Genomic DNA, 27,241 nt, shown 5'->3' with positions numbered 1-27,241 from the left:
AAAAATCAAGCCCTCATAGTACTATATAGACGGAAAAATAAAGACATTATGGCTTTTGGAAGGTGGGGAGGAAAAAACGAAAATGAAAATCTGAAAAAGGGCTTCGGCGGGAAGGGGTTAACAACACTCAAGTAGATAAAGTTGGTTTAGCTGTGACTTTTATGGGCAATTCCCAAAACATATTGACACTAAAGAAAATTCACGGTATTATTTCAAATCTCCTTGCTTCAGCCACAGACTCTGGACTGCACTTTACAACAGTCTGTAATCCGTTAATGGATTTTCAACTATAGAGGGGGATGGGCTGTACATCAAAGGTCACCAAGCTTCATTTCTGAAACGGGGCATTGTTAGTAATAGGATCGTGTTAGGGAATTACTACATAAGCAATTCAATAAAAGGCAGCAAAAACAGTAACTCTGTAGTACAATATGTGGACACATATGGACATGTGCATGTTCTATTTTTCCACGACTGACATATTACAGTAGATTGGACATCTGTCTCCTGTATTCTCTACTTGTTTACTTAGAGATAAAAACATGTCCTCACAGTCGCAATAAAAAAAAAGTGTATCACAAGTAAGTAAGAGATGGACAGATAAATACAAACTATTCATTTACCATGCTTGCCCAAGGCAAACACCCTGCAGTGTTCCATGCATCCAGTTCAGCCTGTGTGGTTACATTTTAGAATGGTAATAATTGAGAGGCCTCTATTTCAGCCAGTTATTGTATCTTGCGGTGAGCGCTGCTATTGTGAATGCATGTAAAGTCCAGGACTTGGGCTGCACACCTGTACTGCGCTTTGTTCCAAAGCAAATATGAGCTGATGGTTAGACGATAAAAATGTGCATGTTTCTTCACAGCGTCTAAAAAAACGTTATCAGAGTTAATCCAAGAGCAATCAGACATTAGGGATGAAGAAATTAACTCTTTACAGATGAAAGAAAAGCATTTTGATCCTATGGAGGCCAAGCACAGAATGATTACGGACAAATAACCAGACTAGATTTAAAGGGACAACACCTATAAATGTACTAGTCGTTGTCAATGAATTAGAATATCATCAAAAAGCAAATTTATTTCAGTAATTCAATTCAAAAAGTAAAACTAATGTATTATACAGATTCATTACACACAGAGTGATCTATTCCCAGCATTTTTTTTCTTTTAATGTTGATGATTATGGCTGACAGTTAATGTAAACCCAAAATTTTGTGTCTCAGAAAATTAGAATATTGAGTAAAAGTTGAAGATTGTAGACTCATGGTGTCACACTCTAATCAGCGAATCAACACAAAACACCTGCAAAGGTTTCCTAAGCCTTTAAATGGTCCAACAGTCTGGTTCAGTAGGCTACACAATCATGGGTAAGACTGCTGACTTGAATTGTCCAGAAGACAGTCATTGACACCCTCCACAAGGAGGGTAAGCCACAAAAGGACATTGCAAAGAAGCTGTCTGATCACAGAGTGCTGTATCCAAGCATATTAATGGAAAGTGGAGAGGAAGCAAAAAGTGTGTTAGAAAAAGGTCCACAATAACAGGGATAACCGCAGCCTTGAAAGGATTGTCAAGAAAAGGCCATTCAAGAATCTGTGGGAGATTCACAAGAAGTAGACTGCGGCTGGAGCCAGTGCTTCAAGAGCCACCACACAGACATGGGCTACAACTGTCGCATTCCTTGAGACAACGCCAGAAGCATCTTACCTGGACTAAGGAGGAAAAAAAACTGGTCTGTTGCTCAGTGGTCCAAAGTCCTGTTTTAAGATGAAAGTACATTTTGCATTTTATTTGGAAATCAAGGTCCCAGAGTCTGGAGGAAGAGTGGAGAGGCGTCAATCCAAGTTGCTTGTGCTCCAGTGTGAAGTTTCCACAGTCAGTGATGGTTTGGGGGGCCATGTCATCAGCTGGTGTTGGTCCACTGTGTTATATCAAGTCCAGAGTCAGCGTAGCCGTCTACCAGGAAATTTTAGAGCACTTCATGCTTCCCTCTGCTGACAAGCTTTATGGAGATGGTGATTTAATTCTCCAGCAGGACTTGGCACCTGCCTACACTGCCAAAAGTACCAATACCTGGTTTAATAACCACAGTAACACTGTGCTTGATTGGCCAGTAAACTCGCCTGACCTAAATCCCATAGAGAATCTATGGGGTATTGTCAAGAGGAAGATGAGAGACACCAGACCCAACAATGCAGACGAGCTGAAGGCTGCTATCAAAGCAACCTGGGCTTCCATAACACCTCAGCAGTGCCACAGGCTGATCGCCCCCATGCTACGCCGCATTGATAACACCTCAGCAGTGCCACAGGCTGATCGCCTCCATGCCACGCCGCATTGATGCAGTAATTCATGCAGAAGGAGCCCCGACCAAGTATTGAGTGCATATACTGTACATACTTTTCAGTAGGTCAACATTTCGGTATTAAAAATCATTTTTGAAATTGAGATTATTTATTTTCTAATTTTCTGAGAGACTCAATTTTGGGTTTTCATTAACTGTTACCATAATCGTCAACATTAAAAGAAAAAACATGCTGGAAATAGATCCCTCTGTGTGTAATGAATGTATATAATATGAGTATCACTTTTTGAATTGAATTACTGAAATAAATGATCTTTTTGATGATATTCTAATTAATTGAAAAGGACTAGTATACCAGAAGACTATGTAGTAAAGCAACACATAATTAGCACAATATATTTTTATTTGTACATGTATCACAAATAGTAAATAACAAAGGCTGTCTCATAATTGAGAAGATCCACAGTAAAGCGCCAATACTCCCAAATGGGATAGTATACAGGTTGAAAGTCAAACCCGTACGAGACAAGAAAACAACATATATACACCCAAGGGTATGTTCACACGCAAACTCAAAAACGTTTGAAAATGCGGAGCTGTTTTCAGACGTTCTTTAAGCCACTCGCGATTTTCGCTGCGTTTTTCGCGCCATTTTTTACGGCCGTGTTTGGAGCTGTTTTCAATAGAATCTATGAAAAACGGCTCCAAAAAACATCCCAAAAAGTGAATTGCACTTCTTTTTCGCGGCCGTTTTTTACACGGCTGTTTTGTAAAAAAAACAGCCCGCCGAAACAACGCCATTTTTGCCATTGAAATCAATGGGCAGATGTTTGGAGGCCTTCTGCTTCCGATGTTTTGGCTGTTTTTCACCCGTTTACGGCCAAAAAAACGGCCGAAAATAGCCGTGTGCTCATAGTGCTTTTTAATGTGTTTTTAGGTGCAGTTTTTACATTTTGATGCGGAAATAGGTACGGTTTTATGCTGCAGATTTTGGTGCTTTTTTTAAAAATCTTGTCAGATACAAATCGCATGTAGAAACGCAAGATAAATTAACATGCTGCAGATTTTAAAATACATACCGAATGTCAATTTACGTGCGGAAAAATTCTCCAATGTGAAGATAAGATAACTAAGAACCTCATTTACTTTACTGGTACTGTATTAAGCTGAGGATTTGTCGCAGGAAAGTACGCTCTGCAAATCCGTGCATAATACGCATCCAGTGCATTTGGCCTTATGGTGCAATAAAAATAAAAATAAAAATATAATAACTCCTTTCTACACTTAGTTATCAGTCCTCAAAATTAGAGACCCAGAGTCTGCTGTGCTGATCTCATGACAACACTTCCTGCCCTGATTTCTCAAAACTTCAGTGTTGTTACGGATGCATTTTGTGGATTTAACTCATTAACATCAATAACCTCACATGTAGAAACATAACTATCAGAATCCAAGTCAGTTAGGATGTGAACATTGGTTGGGATGGTAACTTGGAGCCACACAATGAGGCAGATTGAGGGCTTGTCCACACACAATGGAATTGCTGCAGAAAATCTCTGCAACAATTCCATTGAAAAATGCAGACATTCCGCTGCAGCAAAAATGCACCATTTCCTGGGGTATTTACGGTAGAAAATGGTGCGTATTTTGCTCAATTTTTCACAATGTTAGGAGATGGAGACATCGCCTCTGAAAAACTCAGCAATTCTGGCCACTCTCCGACCAGAAATTGACATGATGCAGTCCGAAAAATACGTGCTCGGAATTCTTACGCAGCGTGTGGATGAGATTTGTTAAAACTCATTCACTATGCTGCTACTGTATTCTGCTGCGTTTTTTCTCTCTCCGAAATTCCGGCCGGAAAAGACGCGGCAATTCCACAGCGTGTGGACGAGCCCTTACTAATACTGTGTACATTTTAGAACTAAGTTCAGGCAGGCAGAAAATGCAGAAAATGTATCAAAGTGGCGCATGCTGCATGAAATTAGCGCCGCTGATTGACAGCTTTCTCCCCATATTGTGCATAGTAGAAAGCTATCAATCAGCAGCGGGTGGGTGTAGCTATCTGCAGCTCATGAATATTGAGGACTCCTGAGTGCGAGCACTTCATTGAGGGAACTCCTGGTTTGGGTCGAGCTGCAGGAGATAAACAGGGATTGTATGAAAACCGCATGAATATTACAAAGAAACTGACACATCGCTGGAATCAGGGTCTCTGTCACTACTATATGCTGCCCCTAATAGGGCAGCATAAACCTGGTGACAGAGTCTCTTTAAGTTAGTGTCAAGAAAATCCCCAGTGTCCAGTGTTCCCTCCACGTCATAGACTGGGACCGACATAGACAGCTATAGTAGCTCTACAATAAGAAGGCCCTACCAAAATCACTACTTAGCTTTTTGGACCCCTATAAGTGTGACCTAGAGATATCAGAATAACTGCAGTCACAGCTGAACTTTCGCACTAGTAATGGCAAAGATGTGCCAGGGGCGATATATATATATATATATATATATAAAAATACATTCTGTATGCTGTCCAATCATCAATTACCTTGTTTTTTTTTTACTTCTAGAAAAGAAAGAGCTTTCAGAATCAATGTCATCCTCTGAAGAAGTTGCCGACTATTTCCGGTAAGTTATTAATGTAATTAATAGACAATCACATATTTTAACTTGTTTTACTATTTGAAGCAATATTGGTGCATATTAAAGAGATAATAATTATTAAAAAAAACAACAACAATTTTTACCTGCAAATTACATTAATTCCTGAAAATAGGCTAATACCTTCTAATCCTCTGCCGCTCCAGCGCTGTCGGTACGCGATCCCTCTCCTGGTCTCTGTCTACATTGGTTGCAGTTATGATGTTCTCTGCTGGCATGTAACGGTTCCAGCCAATCACCGGACGCAACAGTGATGTATTCAGTGAGATCAATGCTGCGTCACATCATAGTTATTTTAAATAGAAACCAGGAGGGGGTAAACTGTGGACTTCTAGCCCTGGAACAGCAGGGGATTTGAATATTTTTTTTTAAGCAAACCTAACATTTCAGTTGACTTTTCAGAATAGGCTACCATATGTGTGTACATGAGGAATAACATTATTTCTGGCCATTATATGACTCATATTCTGCATTATTTAGCAGATTTCTCCTCTGCAGGATTGATCTCCAATTTTTAGCTCTCCCTGAGCTAGTGGGTGGAGCCTAACATCTATCATGTCTTCTATACACTGCCCACATAGAAGAGGAAATACTGCCCTCCTATCTCTATCTATTATATATATATATATATATATATATATATATATATATATATATATATATATATATATATATGTGTGTGTACACACAGAAGCAGCAGCATCATGGAGAACATTATATTGCAGTAATGAGCAGAGTAGCGGAGAATCCAGCTATGGGGTGAGATATAAGACTTACCAGAAGCTGCTGCACATCTGTGTTTGTCTTTCTCACTCTGCCCCTGCTCTTTCCTCCTCTCACCATAGGCTTTTATGGGTAGCGTGTCTGTGTCTTTCTCTTCTTGATGCCTCCTCCTGCCCCTCATCCCCCCTCCCTAGACTTGTATGAGCAGTTTCTGTGTCTCCTCTGTCTGCTAATGCTCCCCTTCCCCTCTCCATAGCCTTCAATGGACAGCGTGTCTGTGTCTTTCTCTCCCTGCGCCCCCCTTCCCTCTATCTATATCAGGTATACTATTAGATTAAAACCACAGAAAAGGCCATACTCACAGATTAGGTGGTGGGTAAAATACCCGTTCCAAACAGGACGCAACCAGGTCAGAGAATGCTGTTGATGGGAAGTGCCCAGGTGTGTTTAAATAATGATAGCCACTCCCACTAACCTTGAGGGGAGTGGTGTGTTGGGCATGGAAGTAAATGTGTAATAATAATAAATAAATAAATAATAAAGTACTGTGTATAGTGCACATGTGAGGTATAGGGGACATGACTAAATGTGGTGTGTCTGCTAATGCTCCCCTTCCCCTCTCCATAGCCTTCAATGGACAGCGTGTCTGTGTCTTTCTCTCCCTGCGCCCCCCTTCCCTCTATCTATATCAGGTATACTATTAGATTAGTATAAGGTGTTTGAAAAGTTAGGGTCCATTTACGTAAGCAACACCATTTTCAGGTAAAATTTTATTTTTTATAAAGCCTGGATAAACTCTTTAATGAATATAGGTGATAAGGCTTTGTGTAGATCCTACACAGCGTGCAGCATGAAATATGGAGGTCTGACTGCAATATCTCATTAACAAAGGGGACAGATGTGTAGCCTTAAACTCCTAAGCCCTGATGCAAAAGCAAATTTAGACCCACCACAACCGTGATGACATCCCACCCTGCAATATACTAGTCCGTCTCAATGAATTAGAATATCATCAAAAAGTTTATTTATTTCAGTAATTCAATTCAAGAAGTGAAACTCATATATTATATAGATTCATTACACACAGAGTGATCTATTTCCAGCATTTTTTTCTTTTAATGTTGATGATTATGGCTAACAGTTAATGAAAAACCAAAATGTAGTGTCTCAGAACATTTTAATATTATATAAGCCCAATTTGAAAAATTATTTTTAATACTGAAATGTTGGCCTACTGAAAAGTATGTACAGTATCTGCCCTCAATACTTGGTTGTGGCACCTTTTGTATGAATTACTGCATCAATGCGGCGTGGCATGGAGGAGATCAGCCTGTGGCACTGCTGAGGTGTTATGGAAGCCCAGGTTGCTCTGATAACGGCCTTCAGCTCGTCTGTATTGTTGGGTCTGGTGTCTCATCTTCCTCTTGACAATACCCCATAGATTCTCTATGAGGTTTAGGTCAGGCGAGTTTGCTGGCCAATCAAGCGCAGTGATACTGTGGTTATTAAACCAGGTATTGGTAGTTTTGGCAGTGTGGGCAGGTGCCAAGTCCTGCTGGAAAATGAAATCAGCATCTCCATAAAGCTTGTCAGCAGAGGGAAGCATGAAGTGCTCAAAAAGTTCCTGGTAGACGGCTGTGCTGACTCTGGACTTGATATAACACAGTGGACCAACACCAGCAGATGACATGGCCCCCAAATCATCACTAACTGTGGAAACTTCACACTGGACCACAAGCAACTTGGATTGACGCCTCTCCATTCTTCCTCCAGACTCTGGGACCTTGATTTCCAACTTAAATGCAAACTTTACTTTCATCTGAAAACAGGACCTTGGACCACTGAGCAACAGACCAGTCCTTTTTCTCCTTAGCCCAGGTAAGAGGCTTCTGGCGTTGTCTCAAGGAATGCGACAGTTGTAGCCAATGTCCTGGATACGTCTGTGTGTGGTGGCTCTTGAAGCACTGGCTCCAGCTGCAGTCCACTCCTTGTGAATCTCCCCCAGATTTTTGAATGGCCTTTTCTTGACAATCCTTTCACGGCTACGGTTATCCCTGTTGCTTGTGCACCTTTTTCTACCACACTTTTTCCTTCCTCTCAACTCTCCATTAATACTCTTGGATAGAGGACTCTGTGAATAGACAGCTTCTTTAGCAATGTCCTTTTGTGGCTTTCCCTCCTTTTGGAGGGTGTCAACAGTTGTCCAGAAGACAGTCATTAAGTCAGCAGTCTTCCCATGATCGTGTAGCCTACTGAACCAGACTGATGGACCATTTAAAGGCTTAGGAAACCTTTGCAGGTGTTTTGTGTTGATTCGCTGATTAGAGTGTGACTTCATGAGTCTGCAATCTTCAACTTTTACCCAATATTCTTTTTCTGAGAGACTAAATGTTGGGTTTTCATTAACCCCTTCCCGCTCCTGGACGTACTATTACGTCATGGCAGCTGTATCGTTCGCGCTCCATGACCTAATAGTACGTCTCGGGAGTAACGGCCGTTTCGGCCGTCCTCCCGACACATACAGGAGCTGTGACAGCTGCTGTCTTGTTCAGCAGCTGTCACAGCTCCTACAGCGGGGACCGATCGCTGTGTCCCCGCTGATTAACCCCTTAAAAGCCACGTTCTATAGAGATCACGGCTTTTTAGGGGTTAAGCTGCCATCGCCGGCCTGCTACGCGATAGCGGCCGGCGATGGTGACTATGGCAACCGGACACCAAACAATGGCGTCCGGCTATGCCATAGACGGAAGCCTAGTGGGTCCTGACAACGTCAGGACCCACTATGCTTGCTGTCAGTGAGTAGCTGACAGTTCTAATACACTGCACTACGCATGTAGTGCAGTGTATTAGAATAGCGATCAGGGCCTCCTGCCCTCATGTCCCCTAGTGGGACAAAGTAATACAGTAAAAAAAAAAAGTTAAAAGAAGTTGTGTAAAAATAAGAAAATAAAAGTTTTAAAAGTATTAAAAGTAAAAATCCCCCTTTTTCCCTTATCAGTCATTTATTATTAATAAAAATATATAAACAAACAAATAAACTATACATAATTGGTATCGCCGCGTCCGTAACGGCCTGAACTACAAAATTATTTTGTTATTTATCCCGCACGGTGAACGCCGTAAAAGAAAATAATAATAAACCGAACCACAATCACAATTGTTTGGTCACTTCATCTCCCAAAAAATGGAATAAAAAGAGATCAAAAAGTCGCATGTACCGAAAAATGGTACTGATCGAAACTACAGTTCGTTACGCAAAAAATAAGTCCTCGCACGGCTTTATTGATTGAAAAATAAAAACGTTATGGCTCTTAGAATAAGGTAACACAAAAAGTGAATGATTTTTTACAAAACGTATTTTATTGTGCAAATGCCATGACATAAAAAAAAACTATAAATATCTGGTATCGCCGTAATCGTATCGCCCCGCAGAATAAAGTGAATATGTCATTTATAGCGCACGGTGCATGCAGTAAAAAAAAAAAAAAGAATAAAAAAACAATAGTAGAATTGCTGTTTATTAGTCACCACGCCACCTAAAAATAGAATAAAAACTGATCAAAAAGCCGCATGCACCCCAAGAAAACTACAATGGATTCCTCAAGGGGTCTAGTTTCCAAATTGGGGTCACTTTTGGGGGGTTCCCAATGTTTTGGCACCACAAGACCTCTTCAAACCGGACATGGTGCCTAATAAAAAAGAGGCCTCAAAATCCACTAGGTGCGCCTTTGCTTCGGAGGCCGGTGCTTCAGTCCATTACCACACTAGGGCCACATGTGGGATATTTCTCCCCCGATGATTAGCTGATCATTGGGGTCCCATTGTTATTGTAAAGTTACTAATTTCCAATGCAGAAATTTAAGTCTGTTTTATTCCTGGGTATTATATTCATATTATTGTTGTCGGCAGCACATCTCCCTGTGTAAACTGCCGATGTGCTGCCGACATGATGGAAGTGTATACATAACCAACCATTGATCCTTGTTGATCGGCACTCGTTTTCACAGCCCATATTGGCCCGTGTAAAAGGACCTTTAGAACAGGCAGGCACAAAATATGCAAAATTTATCACAGTAGTGCATGCTTTTTAATCATTTCGGTGCATCTTGCATGACCTGTTAGACACTTGCCTGTTCCTCAAACCATCTTTGATTTGGCTTATTTTGTACCAGTTTTTTGTCGCACTTTATTGCATTTAAACCACACCCCTTTCTGACAAGCCACACCCCATTTATCAATAAGCCACACACCCCTTTTTTTTTTTAAAACTGTGTAGTGGGGTGCAAATATCAAAATTGCGACAATTTGTGCCAAACTGGTGCATTTTTTGACATATTCTAGACCCAGACAGTAGTAAATCTGCCCCATTGTGCATGTTTGTTTAAGCATAATGTATGTAATAGATGATTGAACATTTCTAGTATACCTTACTTGTCCATCTGTTTTATTTAGAAATAGGTGTGAGATTTACAGTTAATATTTCCTAGCAATTGTGTGATCTTATACTCCATAAAAATACAATACTTTAATTTCCAATACTGTATCCAAAAAATATTACACAATAAAATATTCAGATTGGTTTGTGAGAATAAGGAGGTTAAAGACGCCGTGCAGTGTACATGATGTCCCTTGCCGATTGTGTTCATTAACCTTGCTAAGAGACCCCCTTGGCTGGTGACAGCAGTAATTTTCAAGGTTAAGTACAGTATGTATAAGTAGATAAGTCTCTTGGCGCAAGATACAGTCACAGAAGTTTAACTCCTTCTATGCTGAAGATCCATACAGTTGCGGCACTGTCATGTATCATAAAGATAAATAGGGGCTACTATACTACGGTAGTAGGTTTAGGCTTCTATTGAGGATATGCTTTTAATGTGAGGTAAACATGGTATAAACACTACTCAGTATAAATAAATATTTTACCAAGTGTTAGAGGACTATAGAGCTATAATCTCATTATTTACTACTATTTGTAATCCTATTTTTGAGAAGGAATCTGATTCCTGTGCCAGTTTATCTTAATATTGACTTCCAGGGAAGATAGGAGGACCCTGTGCTACTGGTCTCCAATATATATATATATATTTTAAAAAAAAAAAGCAGGCCCATTACAGTTAATATGGCTGACAATGATTGTCAGACAGCTACTTCCTGTTAGGGTATGTTCACACACTTAGCAAAAAACATGTGAAAATACGAAGCTATTTTCAAGGGAAAACAACTCATTTTCATACTTTTTTAAACCACTCGCGATTTTCACGGCCATTTTTGGAGCTTTCTTCTATAGAGTCAATGAAAAACGGCTCCAAAAACGTCCCAAGAAGTGACCTGCACTTCTTTTTCGCGGCCCATCGGAACAGAATGCAGTTTTTCCCATTGAAATCAATGGGCAGATGTTTGGAGGCATTCTGCTTCCGATATTTCGTCTGTTTTTCGGGCGTTTACAGCCCGAAAAACGGCCGAAAATAGGCCGTGTGAACATACCCTTACTGAAATGCTGGAGAGTTCTAGAGTACAGAGGCAGAGGTATAATTCGAAGCCCCTGGGCCCTAACGCAAAATCGGAAACATGCCCCCCCCAATCTACCATTTCTGACAAGCCACACCCCATTTATCAATAAGCCTCTTTTTTCAGAGCATGCGCAATAGGGCCGATTAGAACATTGAGCAGAAAGATGGTACAATGCATGCGCCGAGTAAAGAGCAGGGACGCGCGTGCGCGTTACAGGTAGTACAGGGCCAGGCATGAACGTGCCGATTACGCTGCCTGGCCCTTGTCAATCAATGTAAGAACAGCGGGAGGGGGGTTGAACTGGGGAGCGACGTAAGAGCATTTAGGTGAAATGGTAACGCCCTCATTGCACGTAAATGCTCATTAGCATAAAAGTTACATAGTTAGTATGGCTGAAAACAGACACATGTCCATCAAGTTCAACCAAGGGAAGGGAAAAGGGAAGGAAAAATTTCTACACATAGGAGCTAATATTTTTTTGTTCTAGGAAATTATCTAACCCTTTTTTAAAGCCATCTACTGTCTCTGCTGTGACCAGCTCCTGCGGTAGGCTATTCCATAGATTCACAGTTCTCACTGTAAAGAAGCCTTGTCGCCTCTGCAGCTTGAACCTTTTTTTCTACAGACGGAGGGAGTGCCCCCTTGTTTTTTGAGGGGGTTTTACAAGGAACAGGATTTCACCATATTTTTTGTATGTGCCATTAATATATTTATATAAGTTAATCATGTCCCCCCTTAGTCGTCTTTTTTTCAAGGCTAAATAGGTTTAATTCTTTTAATCTTTCCTCATAACTTAAATTCTCCATGCCCCTTATTAGCTTCGTTGCTCTTCTTTGTATTTTTTCCAACTCCAGGGCATCCTTTCTATGAACTGGAGCCCAGAACTGAACTGCATATTCTAGATGAGGCCTCACTAATGCTTTGTAAAGTGGTAATATTACATCCCTGTCCCGCGAGTCCATGCCTCTTTTAATACACGACAATATCCTGCTGGCCTTTGAAGCAGCTGATTGACACTGCATGCTGTTATTGAGTTTATGATTTACAAGTACACCCAGATCCTTCTCAACAAGTGAATCCGCTAGTGTAGCTCCCCCTAGGACATATGATGCATGCAGGTTGTTGGTACCCAGATGCATAACTTTACATTTATCTACATTAAACTTCATCTGCCAAGTGGACGCCCAAACACTTAGTTTGTTTAAATCTGCCTGCAATTCATGAACATCTTCCATAGACTGAACTATATTACATAGCTTGGTGTCATCTGCAAAAATAGAAATCGTGCTATTAATCCCATCCTCTATATCATTAATAAATAAGTTGAATAATAGTGGTCCCAGCACTGAACCCTGGGGTACACCACTTATAACCGGTGACCATTCAGAGAAGGAATCATTGACCACAACTCTCTGGATACGGTCTTTGAGCCAATTCTCAATCCAATTACAAACTATATTTTCTAAACCTATAGTCCTTAATTTACCCATTAGGCGTCTATGGGGGACAGTGTCAAATGCCTTTGCAAAGTCCAAAAACACTAAATCCACAGCGGCCCCTCTGTCTAGACTTCTGCTCACCTCTTCATAAAAACAGATTAGGTTAGTTTGACAACTTCTGTCCTTAGTAAAACCGTGCTGGCTGTCACTTATAATGCTATTTATTGTCACATAATCCTGTATATAGTCCCTCAATAGCCTCTCAAACATTTTCCCCACAATTGATGTTAAGCTTACTGGTCTATAATTACCTGGGGAAGACCTAGAGCCCTTTTTGAAAATAGGCACCACATTTGCGCTGCCCAGTCCCTTGGCACTATACCAGTCACTAGAGATTCTCTGAATATTATGAAAAGGGGGACAGAAATAACTGAACTAAGCTCTTTAAGAATTCTAGGGTGTAATCCATCTGGTCCCGGGGCCTTGTGCACATTTATTTTATTTAATTTAGCTTGGACCATCTCTACATTCATCCAATTCAGTATATCAACTGATATATTAACAGCACTGGCACCGGCTACATCAGCTGCTCTTTCTTCAGTTGTATATACAGAGCTAAAGAACCCATTTAGTAAGGGGAGATTCACACGAACGTTGCGTTTTTGCGCGCGCAAACAACGCAGCGTTTTGCGAGCGCAAAAACCATTTGACAGCTGCGTGTGTCATGCGTGTCTGATGCGCGGCTGCGTGATTTTCGCGCAGCCGGCATCATAGAGATGAGGCTTGTCAACGCCCGTCACTGTCCAAGGTGCTGAAAGAGCTAAATCTTTCAGCACCCTCGACAGTGAATGCCGAACACAACAGCGAAAAACCTGTAAAAAAAAAAGATAAAGTTCCTACTTACCGAGAACTTCCCGGCCGTTGCCTTGGTGACGCGTCCTTGGTGACGCGTCCTTGGTGACGCGCCTCTCTTGACATCGGGCCCCACCTCCCTGGATGACGCAGCAGTCCAAGTGACCGCTGCAGCCTGTGATTGGCTGCAGCCTGTGCTTGGCCTGTGATTGGCTGGAGCTGTCACTTGAACTGAAGTGTCATCCCGGGAGGTCGGACTGCAGGAAGGAGACAGGAGTAATCGGTAAGTTAGAACTTCGTTTTTTTTTTACAGGTTAATGTATTTTGGGATCGCAAGTCACTGTCCATGGTGCTGAAACAGTTTAACTCTTTCAGCACCATGGACAGTGACTATCTCCTGACGTCGCGTACCGATAATTTTTTTGCCGGGATCGGCCAAAACGAGTTTGGCCGAACCCGGTGAAGTTCGGTACGCTTGTCCGGCTTCGCTCATCGCAAAGACACTCCGTTTGGATGTTCGGAAACAGAAAAGCACGTGGTGCTTTTCGGTTTTCATTCATCCTTTTCACTGCTGTTGCGCGAATCACGCTCGTCCCACGGAAGTGCTTCCGTGTGGTGCGCGTGATTTTCACGCACCCATTGACTTCAATGGGTGCGTGATGCGCGAAATACGCAGAGTTATTGAACCTGTCGCGCTTTTTGCGCAGCAGACAAACGCTGCGCAAAAAGCACGGACTGTCTGTACTGCCCCATAGACTTGTATTGGTCCATGCGTGCCGCGTGAAAACCACGCGGCCCGCACGGACCGAATACACGCTCGTGTGAATCCCCCCTAACTCTGCCTTCTCTTGATCCCCTGTGATCAACTCCCCATTACCATTATCTAGGGGTCCTACATGTTCAGACCTTGGCTTTTTAGCATTTATATACTTGAAGAATTTTTGGGATTTGTTTTACTATCCCTGGCCACCTGCCTTTCATTTTGTATTTTTGCTAATTTTATTACATTTTTACAGATTTTATTAAGCTCTTTATATTTTACAAAGGCTACAGCTGTACCCTCAGATTTGTATTTTTTAAATGCCCTTTTTTTGTCATGTATTGCCCCTTTCACAGAAGGTGTAAGCCATGTGGGGTTTAATTTGAGTCGTTTATACTTGTTACCTATAGGAATACATTTTGCACTATAATAACTCAAAGTAGATGTGAAAATCTCCCATTTATCATTTGTTCCATTATTTGACATTAGTTCTTCCCAGTCCATATCCTGAATTGCAGCCCTCATCCTGGGGAAATTGGCTTTCTTAAAATTAAATGTTTTTGCCCTCCCAGCCTGCGTTTGTTTTTTACAGTATAGGTAAAATGTAACTATATTATGATCACTGTTACCGAGGTTTTCACGAACATTGACATTCCCAACAAGATCTGCATTATTAGAAATGACCAGATCCAACAGAGCTTCACCTCTAGTCGGGTCTTCCACAAAGTGGCTCATAAAATTTTCCTGCAACAGGTTGAGGAAATGTCTCCCCTTTGCAGTTGAAGCCGAACCATGACACCAATTAATATCCAGGAAATTAAAATCTCCCATTATCACTACAGTACCCGCCTGTGCAGCCCGCTCCATCTGTTTATATAGCTGAACATCCATCTCCTCAGTTATATTGGGGGGTCTATAGATTACACCAAAAGTAATTTTTTCAGTGTTTACCTCCCTTTCTAGTTCCACCCACAAGGTTTCAACCTCCTCACAGTATTCACCCACTATTGTCTCTTTCAAACTCGCCTTCATATCATTTCTCACGTACAGACATACACCACCACCTTTCCTATTTGTCCTGTCTTTCCGAAAAAGTGTAAAACCCTGTAGATTTACAGCCCAGTCATGTGAAGAGTCCAGCCATGTTTCAGCAACACCAACTATATCTATATTTTCTTCCAGTATCAAGGCCTCCAGCTCCCCCATTTTGCTTGCTAGACTTCTGGCATTTGTGAACATACACTTTAACTTGCCTGTCAGTTTTTCACTTTTATTATCAGAAATGTGATTTGACATTAATTGGGCCTTTTTATTTACACTGATGTTTTGTAACGAAAGGATCTCCTTATCCTGTTGTCTAGTCCTCTCCCCACATTCTGTTTCTCCCCCCACCAATATAGTCTGACCCCTCTCTAACCTGGCTACCCCTTTTTTTTCTACATTGACCTCCCTCCTCAGCCCTAGTTTAAATACTCCGCCACCCCAGCTAGAATTCTCTCCCCCAGCACAGCGGACCCCCTTCCATTTAGGTGCAAATCATCTGCAGAATACAGTTTGTACCCCAATGAAAAGTCAGCCCAGTGCTCTAGGAACCCAAATCCTTCTCCTCTACACCAAGACTTCAGCCATGCATTTAACTCCCTGAGCTCCCGCTGTCTTTCCTGTGATGCGCATGGCACAGGCAGTATTCCTGAGAATACTACTTTGGAGGTCCTTCCCTTCAGCTTGTAGCCTAGTTCTTTAAAATTATTCTTAAGGCTCCTCCACCTACCATTTATTCTGTCGTTGGTACCGACATGGACCACGACAGCTGGATCATCACCAGCCCCTCCCAGCAATTTGTCCACCCGTTCCACCACATGCCGAACCCTGGCACCAGGGAGACAGCAAACCATTCGGTTGAGGTGGTCTTGGCGACAAATTATTCTATCCGTCTTCCTGATTATAGAATCCCCTACGACTATCAATTGTCTTGGCTTACCTGCATTACCATCCCGCCGACTACTAGCTGGGCTGTTCTACTGGCTGTTAGGGAGATCAGTATCCACTAGGGCTGCCATTTCTGAGACTGACACCCTCGCATCATCACCCAACTTGGCAATTTTGCCTGGAATGTCAGAAACCGGATCGGCCTTCCTTGTCTTTGACCCCTTTCTACTGCCCCTAACTACATTAACCCAGCTACTTACCTGATCCTGCTCACCCATGTCTTCACCCTCTAACCCACTAACTGCATGCTCCGTGAGCAGCAAGCTCAGCTCAAGATTGTCTATCCTCCTCAGTGTTGCATTCTGCTCCTCCAGATCTCTAATACGAGCTTCCAGGTGAACAACATGCTCACATCTGCCACAGAGATATTCACCCTGGAACTCCGGCTCCAGTCGTGCATACATGTGGTAATATGTGGTAAAGTAATAGAACGTATTTCTCTACAAAGGTGGCAGTAAGCAAAAAATTAAAATAAACGTTAGAACCAGGTTAGTCTCCTCTACAATACCCTGGTACTAGTTTAACTCGGACATTCTGGTGACAGACTCCCTTTTAGGGGGGATTTACACAAGCGTGTGCGTTTTGCGCACCCAAAAAAAGCAGCATTTTGCACGCGCAAAAGGCACTTAATAGCTCCGTGTGTCATGTTCATATGGTGCGCGGCTGCGTGCTTTTCACGCAGCCGCCATCATTATGACACTCCGTTTGGATGTTTGTAAACCGAAAAGCACGTGGTGCTTTTCTGTTTTCAGTCATACTTTTTACTGCTGTTGCGCGAATAACGCACGTCCCACGGAAGTGCTTCCGTGTGGTGCGCGTGATTTTCACGCACCCATTGACTTCAATGGGTGCGTGATGAGCGAAAAACGCCGAAATATAGGACCTGTCGTGAGTTTTACACAGCGGACTCACTCTGCGCAAAATTCACGGACAGTCTGCACAGCCCCATAGACTTGCATAGGTCCGTGCCACCCGCGTGAAAAACACGCGGGTGGCACGGACGTATTACACGTTTGTGTAAATCCGCCCTTAAGTTGTTTCTTTCCACCCATGGACCTCAGTCCAAAATGCAACTGAAGTGTCTCGACAATTTTTTGGATGCAATTTAATGCAGAATCCTGTGTGAACAAGCCCTAATGGAGATAATGCAATCACATTAAAGCCTGATGCACACGAAAGTTGTATACGTCCGTTTGCTGTGCGTTAAAACAACGGACAGCACACGGACTTATGCAACTCAATGGGGCTATTCAGACATGCGTGCTTTTTCACGCAGCGCGTTTCCATTGCGTGGAACTCACTGCATGTCCTATTTTGGTGCGTTTTTGCGGATCACGCGCCCATTGAAGTCAATGGGTGCGTAAAAATCACGGACAGCACACGAACATCTTCCGCGTGCTGTCCGTGATTCACGCAATAGTTGCTAAAGAAATGAAGAGAAAAAAAATAAAGAAAAAAAATGTGCACCAACACTGACATAAAAACCGGATGCCACACGGAACTGCAGCGCAGGAAATACGCTGCGTTCTTTGCGGACGCGGAACGGACATGTACGTGTTAATCAGGCCTTACTGACACAATTTGATGTTTGTGTCTGTAGAAGGGGAACATGCCTGACCATTCAGAGATATTTTGTCTGCAGTAAATAGATAGAGCAGTATGTCCTGTCACTATAAAATTATATTTCATAGGGAAAATTGTATTGCGGGAAGTATTCATGCATGCCCGTTCTGCTAGGCAAGGTGATTTCAATGCCAATAGCCAGCTCCAAACAGGTTATGCGTTTTATACAATAATTGTCTAGTGATAATATTACACAGTAGATTATTTGCCATAAGAAAACACACAGCTCTACTGGTAGTCTATTTACAATGGACATGGTATTGTCCTTACATGTGTGAATTGACGCAGTGCATGCATAGCTTTAACAATAAACATTTGTGTTCTGAATATTGCGTTCTAGTCTTGAATGACTATTTACATTCTTTTATCAGTCTTGACATGCGTTAGTCTCATTTCATAGTATGTTTAGCCAGCCAATTTCTATGTTGTGTGCCAGATCATCTCAGTTAATTAAACAAATACAGCTGCAGGCTTAAAGTTTCTGAAATTCTTATTTTAGTATGTGTAACACCAATAAATTGGGTATTGCTTCCTACACACAGAGACAAAGTACTGATTGACAGGACCTCCCCTAGAGTATATTGCGGCACATTGTCCTGAAAGTCTGACACTATATTGCCACCTAATGGCTAGTTAGGGTAACACATAGAAGTATGCCATTTCATCTGTGTAATGTAAAGAAAATTGTGAGAAATTGTTTATAAAACAGAATAAAATCATCTTATCAAAATAGGAAGATTCATTAGTAACTATATTTAATAGGCTGAATTTCTTCTCTTGTAACGTGCAGTAAATACACCACAATTACATGTCAAGAACAGCGGAAATTGTATGAAGATGACTTTGCCTCCGATTACACGGACTATCTGGAGCTGCACGCCAAGATTGCTAAAGTGCTGGAGAGGTTCATGCATCTTGGCTCAAAAATGAAGAAGTATCAGCAAGGAACTGTAGAGCACAAGGTAGAAATGTAATCTATTCCACAAAGTGGTCAGATTAGTGCGGATTTTACTATCATTTCATGGATACTTTGTCTCCCCAAATGGTTATAAATGTATAATTGTAACAAAATGACTTAAAATACTTACTCATTTACTTTTAATGGACATAGAAAACCAAGGAACAGAAAGAAACTAATTTCATGGCCTTGTTCCTCTCTTTTATTGATCCTGCATGTATTTAACCCAGAGCTGCATTCACAATGCTGCAAGTTTCTCTCTTCGCATTTCCCACTCGTTCAGTCTCTGTTAAAGAGAATGCTTGGAAATTTGCATTTTGGTTCTGTAACCTGATAGAAAAAAAAACCTAATTCTTCCAGAGGGCAGTTATTCATATCGGTTAACAGGAAGTTAGGGTGTGTCTGTCAGCACAGTGTTAACAGATTCTAGTAACGTAAAGGTCTTTCTACTTTACTTTTAGAGGAAAGTTGAGCACCCATAATGCAATGAAATGTCAGCATACCATAATGAAGTTATAGCCTGGTTAGATTTATTATATGACTATATTGGCATACCTGGCTTTTATTTTTTGTGTATATCTGTTAATCGAAGGCTGCGCTGAAATATTTTTTTTTATCTTTTAGATGGTTGAAAATAAGATTCTGTCAGAATATAAGAAGTTCAAGAAGGTGAGACATTTTTTCCAGAGCAGTGCATTAGCGTTTTACTGTGCTGCCTAGTGCAAAAACTTTAGTTCTAAGAATCAAAAAAGTTTATTCAATAAATACAACTACTTGTATCAGGCCGAATATGAAAGTTCACACGTCACAGATTTAATGCAGATGTTGCATTGCAAAGGGTAAAATCTGTGACGTGTATACTCCGCCTTAGACCGGGTTCCCACGTAGCGTAAATGCTGGGAAAATTCCGCAACGGAGTGGTGTGTGGAAATTCCGCAGCATTTACAGTAGCAGTAAAGCGGATGAGATTTAGAAAATCTTATGCCCACGCTGCGGGAAAAAAACGCAGTGTAAACGTTAATAAATTGACCTGCGGTGCGGAACTTAATTCCGCAGCATGTCAACTTATGCTGCGTTTTCATTTACATTCTTTTGCGGATTTTCCCCATTGAATTCAATGGGGATGAAAATCCCGCAACAGAAAGCCAAGTGTTGCTATTTTTGCGGCCTAATCGCTAAAGTTGCAACTCCGGAAAATAATAAAAATACATTATACTTACCCATAACACCCTCCTCCTTCCTGCAGTCCAGCCTCCTGGAATGATGTTTCATCCCATGTGACCGCTACAGCCAATCACAGGATGCAGCGTCACATGGCCTGCAATGTCATCGCAGAGGAGACAGAGGGGGTAAGTATGAGCGTTTTCTTCCTCAGCGGAAATTCCGTTCAAAAACTGCACCACAATACGGTGCGATTTTTTTCTGACAGAATGTACTGCAGGTTCCAGGTCGGAAAATCTGCATGATTTTTACGCTGCATATCTGACCTGTGGGAACCAGGCCTTAAAAGGGGTTATTCCCACCAATCACTTAAAAAACAAAAGGTGCAAACAGCATGCATGCTGGAACCCCACTGACCACTAGTACGTGGCTCCAGATAAGGAGAGATTTGAATAAAGTTTGCATGGAGCAGCAGCGCACACCCTCGACCATCGCGCCTTTCAAACTGCTCCTCAACACGGCCATGCAAAGGAGGAAAGTGGTACTCAGAACCCCTTTTGTGTGATCAGCGGTGGTCCTACAGATAAAACATCACCTACCTATGTATGTTAACCATGTTTGTCCTACACCTGCAATTTTAGATTATCCAAGGGGAGGCAATACAAAGCAGATAGTGTAAAATCAATAGATTTATTCCTGACAAAGTAGGTAAAGTGCAATTTACATATGAGGGGATACATTATAATCTTGGCCATGTAAACAGAAGTCAGTCTGGCTGTATGTGTACTTATATGACAGATGTACATCTCCCTCTTTACACAGACATATCCTGGCTACAGAGAAGAGAAGAGACACTGTGAATACTTGCACCACAAACTCTCTCACATCAAGCACTTGATTGTGGAATATGAAAAGAATACACCAACTTAGCCAAGAGACATTTGATACGTACCACAAGAATACCGACTGTCTATCAGCACAATGGTCCTGACCAAGAGCCTTGAAGGAAGAGACCTCAGCAAACCAAGCAACTTGTGGAAAAAGTGCCATCAAACTACTGTATGATATATACTCTAGTAGAAACGCCTTGACTTGAAGCATCTCAAATGCATCAGCTACTGCCTTAAAAAGGAGGACGAGGAGATTTTGCAATGTATGAATGAGATATTTCAGCTTTTATGGTGATCAGTTGACCTGCAAAAATCAAGCTTGTGTAAGGCAGAAACGTGGGATCTGTAAAGGTTTGTAGAAATCACATACTGCTGTGCGGTGTAATGATATATTGGGGAAGACTGCGCAGTATAAAACGCCTAATCTTGTTAACCAAGGAAGAACTAATCTACAATGGACATTACTAAAGAGGGGTCTGGCGATACATGTAGCCATTAGCACTTAAGGGCCATAGCCTTTGCCAATCAAAAAAAACTGCATTCCCTTGTCCAACTTTTATAGTGGATAATAGAGAGGTTGAAGCACACTTCTGTTCATTCTAATATTTTGTCCAGTCTCACAAAAAGGCACAGATTCTCCTTGTGGAGAATCCAGCAAAAGGAAGGGCGACTTTAGGACAATGCTTACTGGGAAAAGTATGCAAATGAGCTCTCCTCCAGACAAAAGATAATGGTCCCATCTATAGGCAACTACTCAGTAAGTGAACGTGTGGCCTATTAAAGAGCTTAGTAACAATGCTTGGGTCATGTGTCAAAACAGCAACCACCATTTTTCACAACAGGCCTCAAACTCAGAATAGGCCTTTATATACTACAATGAATTACATGTTGAACTTGCTAGTACGTTTTGTGGAATTGTTCTTTACACTGATCTGGGATCTTCAATTAAAGTCTCCTAAACTTAAATCAGTTCTTGCTTACATTGTTGCATTAGGTCACAAGAATTCACATTACATTAAATGTCTATTACTTACTGTTCGCCAAAGAAACACGGCAACATGGCACACATTACCAGGGAGGTTACAGCATCTGTACAAAAGAGTGAGGCCAAATGCACATGATGCGTATTACCTGTGTATTTTCCGTATGCATTCTCCTGCAGCAAATCCGCAGTGTAACATACTACCAACAAAGCAAATGAGATTAAGTAATCTCACATACACGTTACAGAATTGTTTCCACACAAATTAATATTTGGTGCATATTTAAAAATATGCAGCGTGTTAATTTCTTGGACTTCCGCCCACAAATTGTGTTTGACGAGATTTATTTATATATATATATATATATATATATATATATAAGAGCACCAATATCTGCAGCATAAAAAACACACCTATAGCCACATCAAAATGTAAAAACTGCACCTAAAATCATACTATAAAACTCTGGAATTTATGCAACGGATTTCTGTGTAGCAATTCTGCGGCATTTAGAGTAGCAGCAAAGTGGATGAGATTTAGAAAATCTTATGCCCATGCTGCAGAAAAAAACATCACAGCGTAAACGTTAAATTGACCTGCGGTGCAGAATTTAATTCCACAGCATGTCAATTTATGCTGCGTCTGTTGATTTTCTGTTGCGGGTTTTCCCCATTGAATTGGGTTTTTTCCCTATTGATGCAAAACCTGCAACAGAAAGCCAAAAGTGTTGCAACTTGCGGCGTATTCACAGCGAATACACCACAGAAATTGCAAATCCGGGGAAAAATGAAACAAAAAAAACAAAAAGAAAACGCACTTACCCAGAATGCCCTCCCTCCTGCAGTACGGCCTCCTGGGATAACGTTGCATCCTACGTGACGACTGCAGCCAATCACAGGCTGCAGCGTCGCATGGCCTGCAAAGTCATCCAGGGAGGCCGGGTTGAGGAGGGAGGGGGTAAGTATGAATAGCTTTCCTCCACAGCAGATATTCAGTTCGAAAAACCGCACCACAATCCGATCTTTCGGATGGAAGATACTGCGGGTTCCATGTCGGACACTGCGTGATTCTTACGCAGCGTATCCGCCCTGTGCGAACCTAGCCTTAGGTGTGCAGTTTACCTGCAGTTTTGCTGCTGATTTTCTGCAGCAAATTATGAAACGTGCGCAAGCAGCCTTTAAAGCCCATTTACACAGGCCAAGGATCGGGCAAACAAGCATTCGTGTGAATGCTCAAACCCGACCATTGCCCAGCGTGAGCAGGGCAGCGGTCAGCTGACAAATATGCAAACTATCACTCATCGGCCGATTTGATCTTTTATGCTGCCCCGAAAATAGTTGTCGACAACACATCTCTAAGTGTAAACAGGATGTGTTGCTGACAATCATTCATCCCCAGTTTCCATTGGCCAGAGTAAAGGGCATTTGAAACAAATGCCGTTACGGGCACATGCTTATCTAGACCAGCCTGAAGATTGAATAAAATGACAAACCAGAGAAATAGTCTGCTAGGATGGTGATGCATTTTCTTAAAATCACTATGCATTCCAGAATTGGAACCATCAGTAAACAAGCACCAGTGAAGGATGCGAGTACGTTTTGGAGATTCTCTATGGACTCCCTTGTACAGAGCCTTAATATGACACCCATAGAACTCTGAAAATGCTTTAGTCCCAAAAATTATTGAAATTAAAAAACACTCACGAGAAGAGGTTTGTTTTTTTTGCATCATGTGAGATGGGGGTTTTCAACCTCACCACAGTTACGCCAACACTCCAGTTACTCTCCACCCCATATGCGAACCCTTCAGAAGAGATAAGATTGTAATAGCCTTGTCCTGGCTACCTTTATTGTTTTATGAAATTATGTGACCATAATACATAATTCCTTGGACAATGTACTAGGACTCAAGTGTGCTGCCAATTCACCTAAAAGCAATGTTTGGGTAATATACACACAAATGTATTGACTTGATCGGGGTCAAGTTGCATCTCCTGATGAGCTTTTCAAGAACCTATGACAGCACCACTGGAGAGAGACATCCCATCCGCTGGACAGGAAACCTGAGGATATAAAAAGAGACACCTCTCCACACACCCAGTCTTTAGAATGAATTCTGGATGAGAAATAGTTTCATTTATTTTATATGTATCTTTTTTTTTTTTTTTGCGCCACCCAAGTGAAATTCTCACACACCTTTATATATACAGTATTTACAAGGAATACCCAAACAATAGGGAGGGTGAGGGGTGCTGTTATAGGTTCTTGAAAAACCGATTACCGGTAAGTAATCAATCTTTTACCATTTCACCTATGACAGCACCCCTGGAGATGTACAATATAAATCAGTATTTAGGGTGGGACCACACCTTGTAGCACCTTTCTACCAAAGGCCAAATCAGTGGCTGTTTGCAGTTGTAATCGGTAGTGCTTGAAAAAGGTATGAGGAGAACTCCATGTAGCAGCCTTCTACATGGTAGAGTGAGCTCCGAAGAACTCTGGAGGTTGGAGTTTCTGATTTATATAGGCTAATTGTATGGCCTGTTTAATCCATCTCGCTATAGTGGCTCTACTTGCTGCCGACCCTGAAATTGGATAAATAAATTCTCTGAGGATCTTAGATCCTTGGTGGGTTTTAGGTACTTGACTAGGCATCTCCTTACGTCTAGGCAGTTAAACTGTTCCCTCAAATTCTTTGGGGAGTCGCAAAAGGAGGGAAGAATAATCTCTTGGTCTAAATGAAAGGGGAGACCACTTTAGGAAGAAAACCTGGTAAGGTTTTTAGGATGACTATCCTCTAGTAGTAGCGTATGTGGAGGAAAGGTGGAAAGGGCCTGAATTTCACTCACTCTACGGGCTGATGTGATAGCTAACAAGAATATAATTTTAAGTGTCTTTTTGTGGATATATAGTGTCTAGTGGTTCAAATGGTGGATTTGTCATGGCCTGGAGAACGATGTTTAAGTCCAATGGAGGAACTGGGGATCTTATCTGGGGTTTAAATTTTCAGGAGGCTGTTAGGAATCTCTTAATCCAGGGGTGTTCTGCTAATTTAGAATAAAATAAAAAAATAACTTAGTGCAGAAATCTGAACCTTTAATGTGATAGGCCTAAGGTTCTTATTTAATCCTGCCTGGAGAAAATCCAATATTAAAAGGGATATCTGTTTTGGCTAAAGGATTAATATCCCTGGCTGCAAAATTCTAAAATACTTTCCAGGCCCTCAGATATATTTTTGAGGTAACTTATTTTCTACTAGCAAGCAGGGTGGAAATGATAGACTGAGAATCCTCTCTACCTAAGGATCATCCTTTGTTTCCAGGCTGTCAGATGAGTTTCTGAATCTCTGGGTGCATTACTGGGCCCTTGTAAAGGAGATCGGGTACGTTCGGGACAACTCATGGTTGATCTGAGGACATTTTCCTTAACCACGTGAACCATGGTCTCTTTGGCCAGAAGGGGGCTATTAATATCACGCTGGGCTGGTCTTCTGACCTTTCTGATTACTCTTGGAAGGTTTAGAGTGTGGCAGGGGGGATAGCCCCTCTCGACTCCAACATTGGGAGAATGTGGCCATCGCTGTTGGGTGTTCTAAGGGGTCTGGGGAGAAGAATCTTTTGGTCTTTGTTTTGTTTTCACTGTTGCATTCAGACACCATTCGGACTAACGAAGCCTTTCTCGGCTTAGGAAGTCTGCCACCTGGTTGTCTGTTCCCTTCAGATGGACAGCTGATAGAGTCAACAGATAGTGCTCTGCCTGAGAAAAGATCTGTGAGGATAAGTCCATCAGCAAGGTCGATCTTGTACCCCCTGACGATTTATATAAGACACTGGTCGGGTTGTCGGAATGGATTTTTAAGTGTCAACCTGAAATGGCCTGTATGGATTTCTTCATTGCTTGGAGAACTGCTGCCAGTTCCCTGTAGTTGGAGGATCTCCGAATGGTCTGTTGATCCCACTGACCCTGAAGAAAATGAGTCATAATGAGCTCTCCACCACCCAGGACTCGCATCTGTGGTAATGTTGAGTAGGGGTTACTTTCCATGGACTGCCCCGACTAAGGTTTTCCCTGTTCAACCATCTGATAGACAGCCTGGCTGCAGATGAGGTGTATGGATTGGTCTAGGGAGAGACTGCTCCTGTCCCACTGACTTAAAATATTCCACTGTAGGGCCCTAGATCTGAAGTGGGCCCATACATGACGTCATGAGGCCCAGGACTGACATAGCTTTCCTGAAAGAGGTCGTATTGGCTAAGTAGAGCTCTGATACTCTGACTATCAGGGGATTGATTTCCCCTTCTGGAAGGAAATCTACTTGGGGAAGTCTAACAGAATTCCTAGGTATTCACATCTGTTTGATGGGGTTAAAATTAGTTTTTAAATATATGTTCCATCCTAGCCTTCTTAGTATATATAGCACGAACTCTATTTGTAGGGTCAAGGCCTGAGATGTTTCTGCGACTATTAAAAAGTCGTCCAGGTACGGGATCAGGAGGATGCCGTTAGTCCTGATGTAAGAGGTCATTTCCTCCATTATTTCCGAGAACACCCTTGGGGCTTATGAAATGCCAAAGGGGAGGGCTCTGTATTGTAGGTGAATTAAAGACCCTTTGAGGATCACTACTACTCAGATATTTTTGGTAAGGACGACATATGGGTACGTGGTAGTAAGCACCCTCCAGGTCTATTGATGCCATCACACACACTCACTGGAGGAGATTTATAGTGGACGCAATGCTCTCCATGCAGAATTTTTTGTAGGTCAGATAAAAGACTCAATCTTTTTAGATTTGACCCCGTGTTTTCCTCCTGGTTTGTTCACTAGGGAGAGCGTGGAATAAAAGCCCTGACCGGTCTCTGTTCTTGCGATGTGAAATAGGACTCATTTTTCTTTGAGTGACAGGACTTCTAATTCCAAGACTCTCTGCTCCACTGGGTCCCTTAGAGGCCTTGTGGAAAGAAATCTGTCTGGGAGAAGAGACCTGAACTCTGGCACGTACCCTGCCTTTGATTCCTAGGATCCAATAATTCGCCGATATTCTTTGCCAATCCTTGAAAAATAGGAAAAGTCTACCCCCCACTGTAGACCCTTTGGCGTTATTGTTGGTCTCTATTTTTAGGGTTGTTTTGGGGCCTGAAGAGGAAGCCCTTATTCTTCCTTGTAAATTTGAAGATCTAAAATCCTGTCCCCTAGGGTTAGGTCTTCTGTTATTAGGCCTTTTGGGACGAAAGGAAACTTGTTGGTTTTGCCTGCGTAGGGAACCCCTTTCGGCTATCGGACATCTACTCCAGTCAGGAGCGGTCATAGATTTCTGCTATAAATCAGCCCAGTTTTTAGTGTAAAATAGGAATTAGACCTACCGGTAATTGTATTTCCAG

The 27,241-nt window shown here is 41.9% G+C and overlaps 1 protein-coding gene across 1 annotated transcript in view; it reads left to right on the top strand.

Annotated features, from left to right (window-relative positions):
• The window catches only part of ELL3 (elongation factor for RNA polymerase II 3), a 100,236-nt gene extending 78,390 nt beyond the window's left edge, over window positions 1-21,846 (top strand). Inside the window, exons 9-12 of the mRNA XM_075855255.1 lie at window positions 4,884-4,941; window positions 18,662-18,833; window positions 19,454-19,498; window positions 20,813-21,846. Coding sequence (XP_075711370.1) covers window positions 4,884-4,941; window positions 18,662-18,833; window positions 19,454-19,498; window positions 20,813-20,920 — 383 coding nt within the window. The 3' untranslated portion in view covers window positions 20,921-21,846. The remainder of the gene's footprint in view (window positions 1-4,883; window positions 4,942-18,661; window positions 18,834-19,453; window positions 19,499-20,812) is intronic.
• The last annotated feature ends 5,395 nt before the right edge of the window (window positions 21,847-27,241 follow it).

This window comes from Rhinoderma darwinii, chromosome 3, assembly GCF_050947455.1.
Source record: "Rhinoderma darwinii isolate aRhiDar2 chromosome 3, aRhiDar2.hap1, whole genome shotgun sequence".
Taxonomy (NCBI): Eukaryota; Metazoa; Chordata; class Amphibia; order Anura; family Rhinodermatidae; genus Rhinoderma; species Rhinoderma darwinii.
This window is presented reverse-complemented; position numbering and strand designations above follow the sequence as displayed.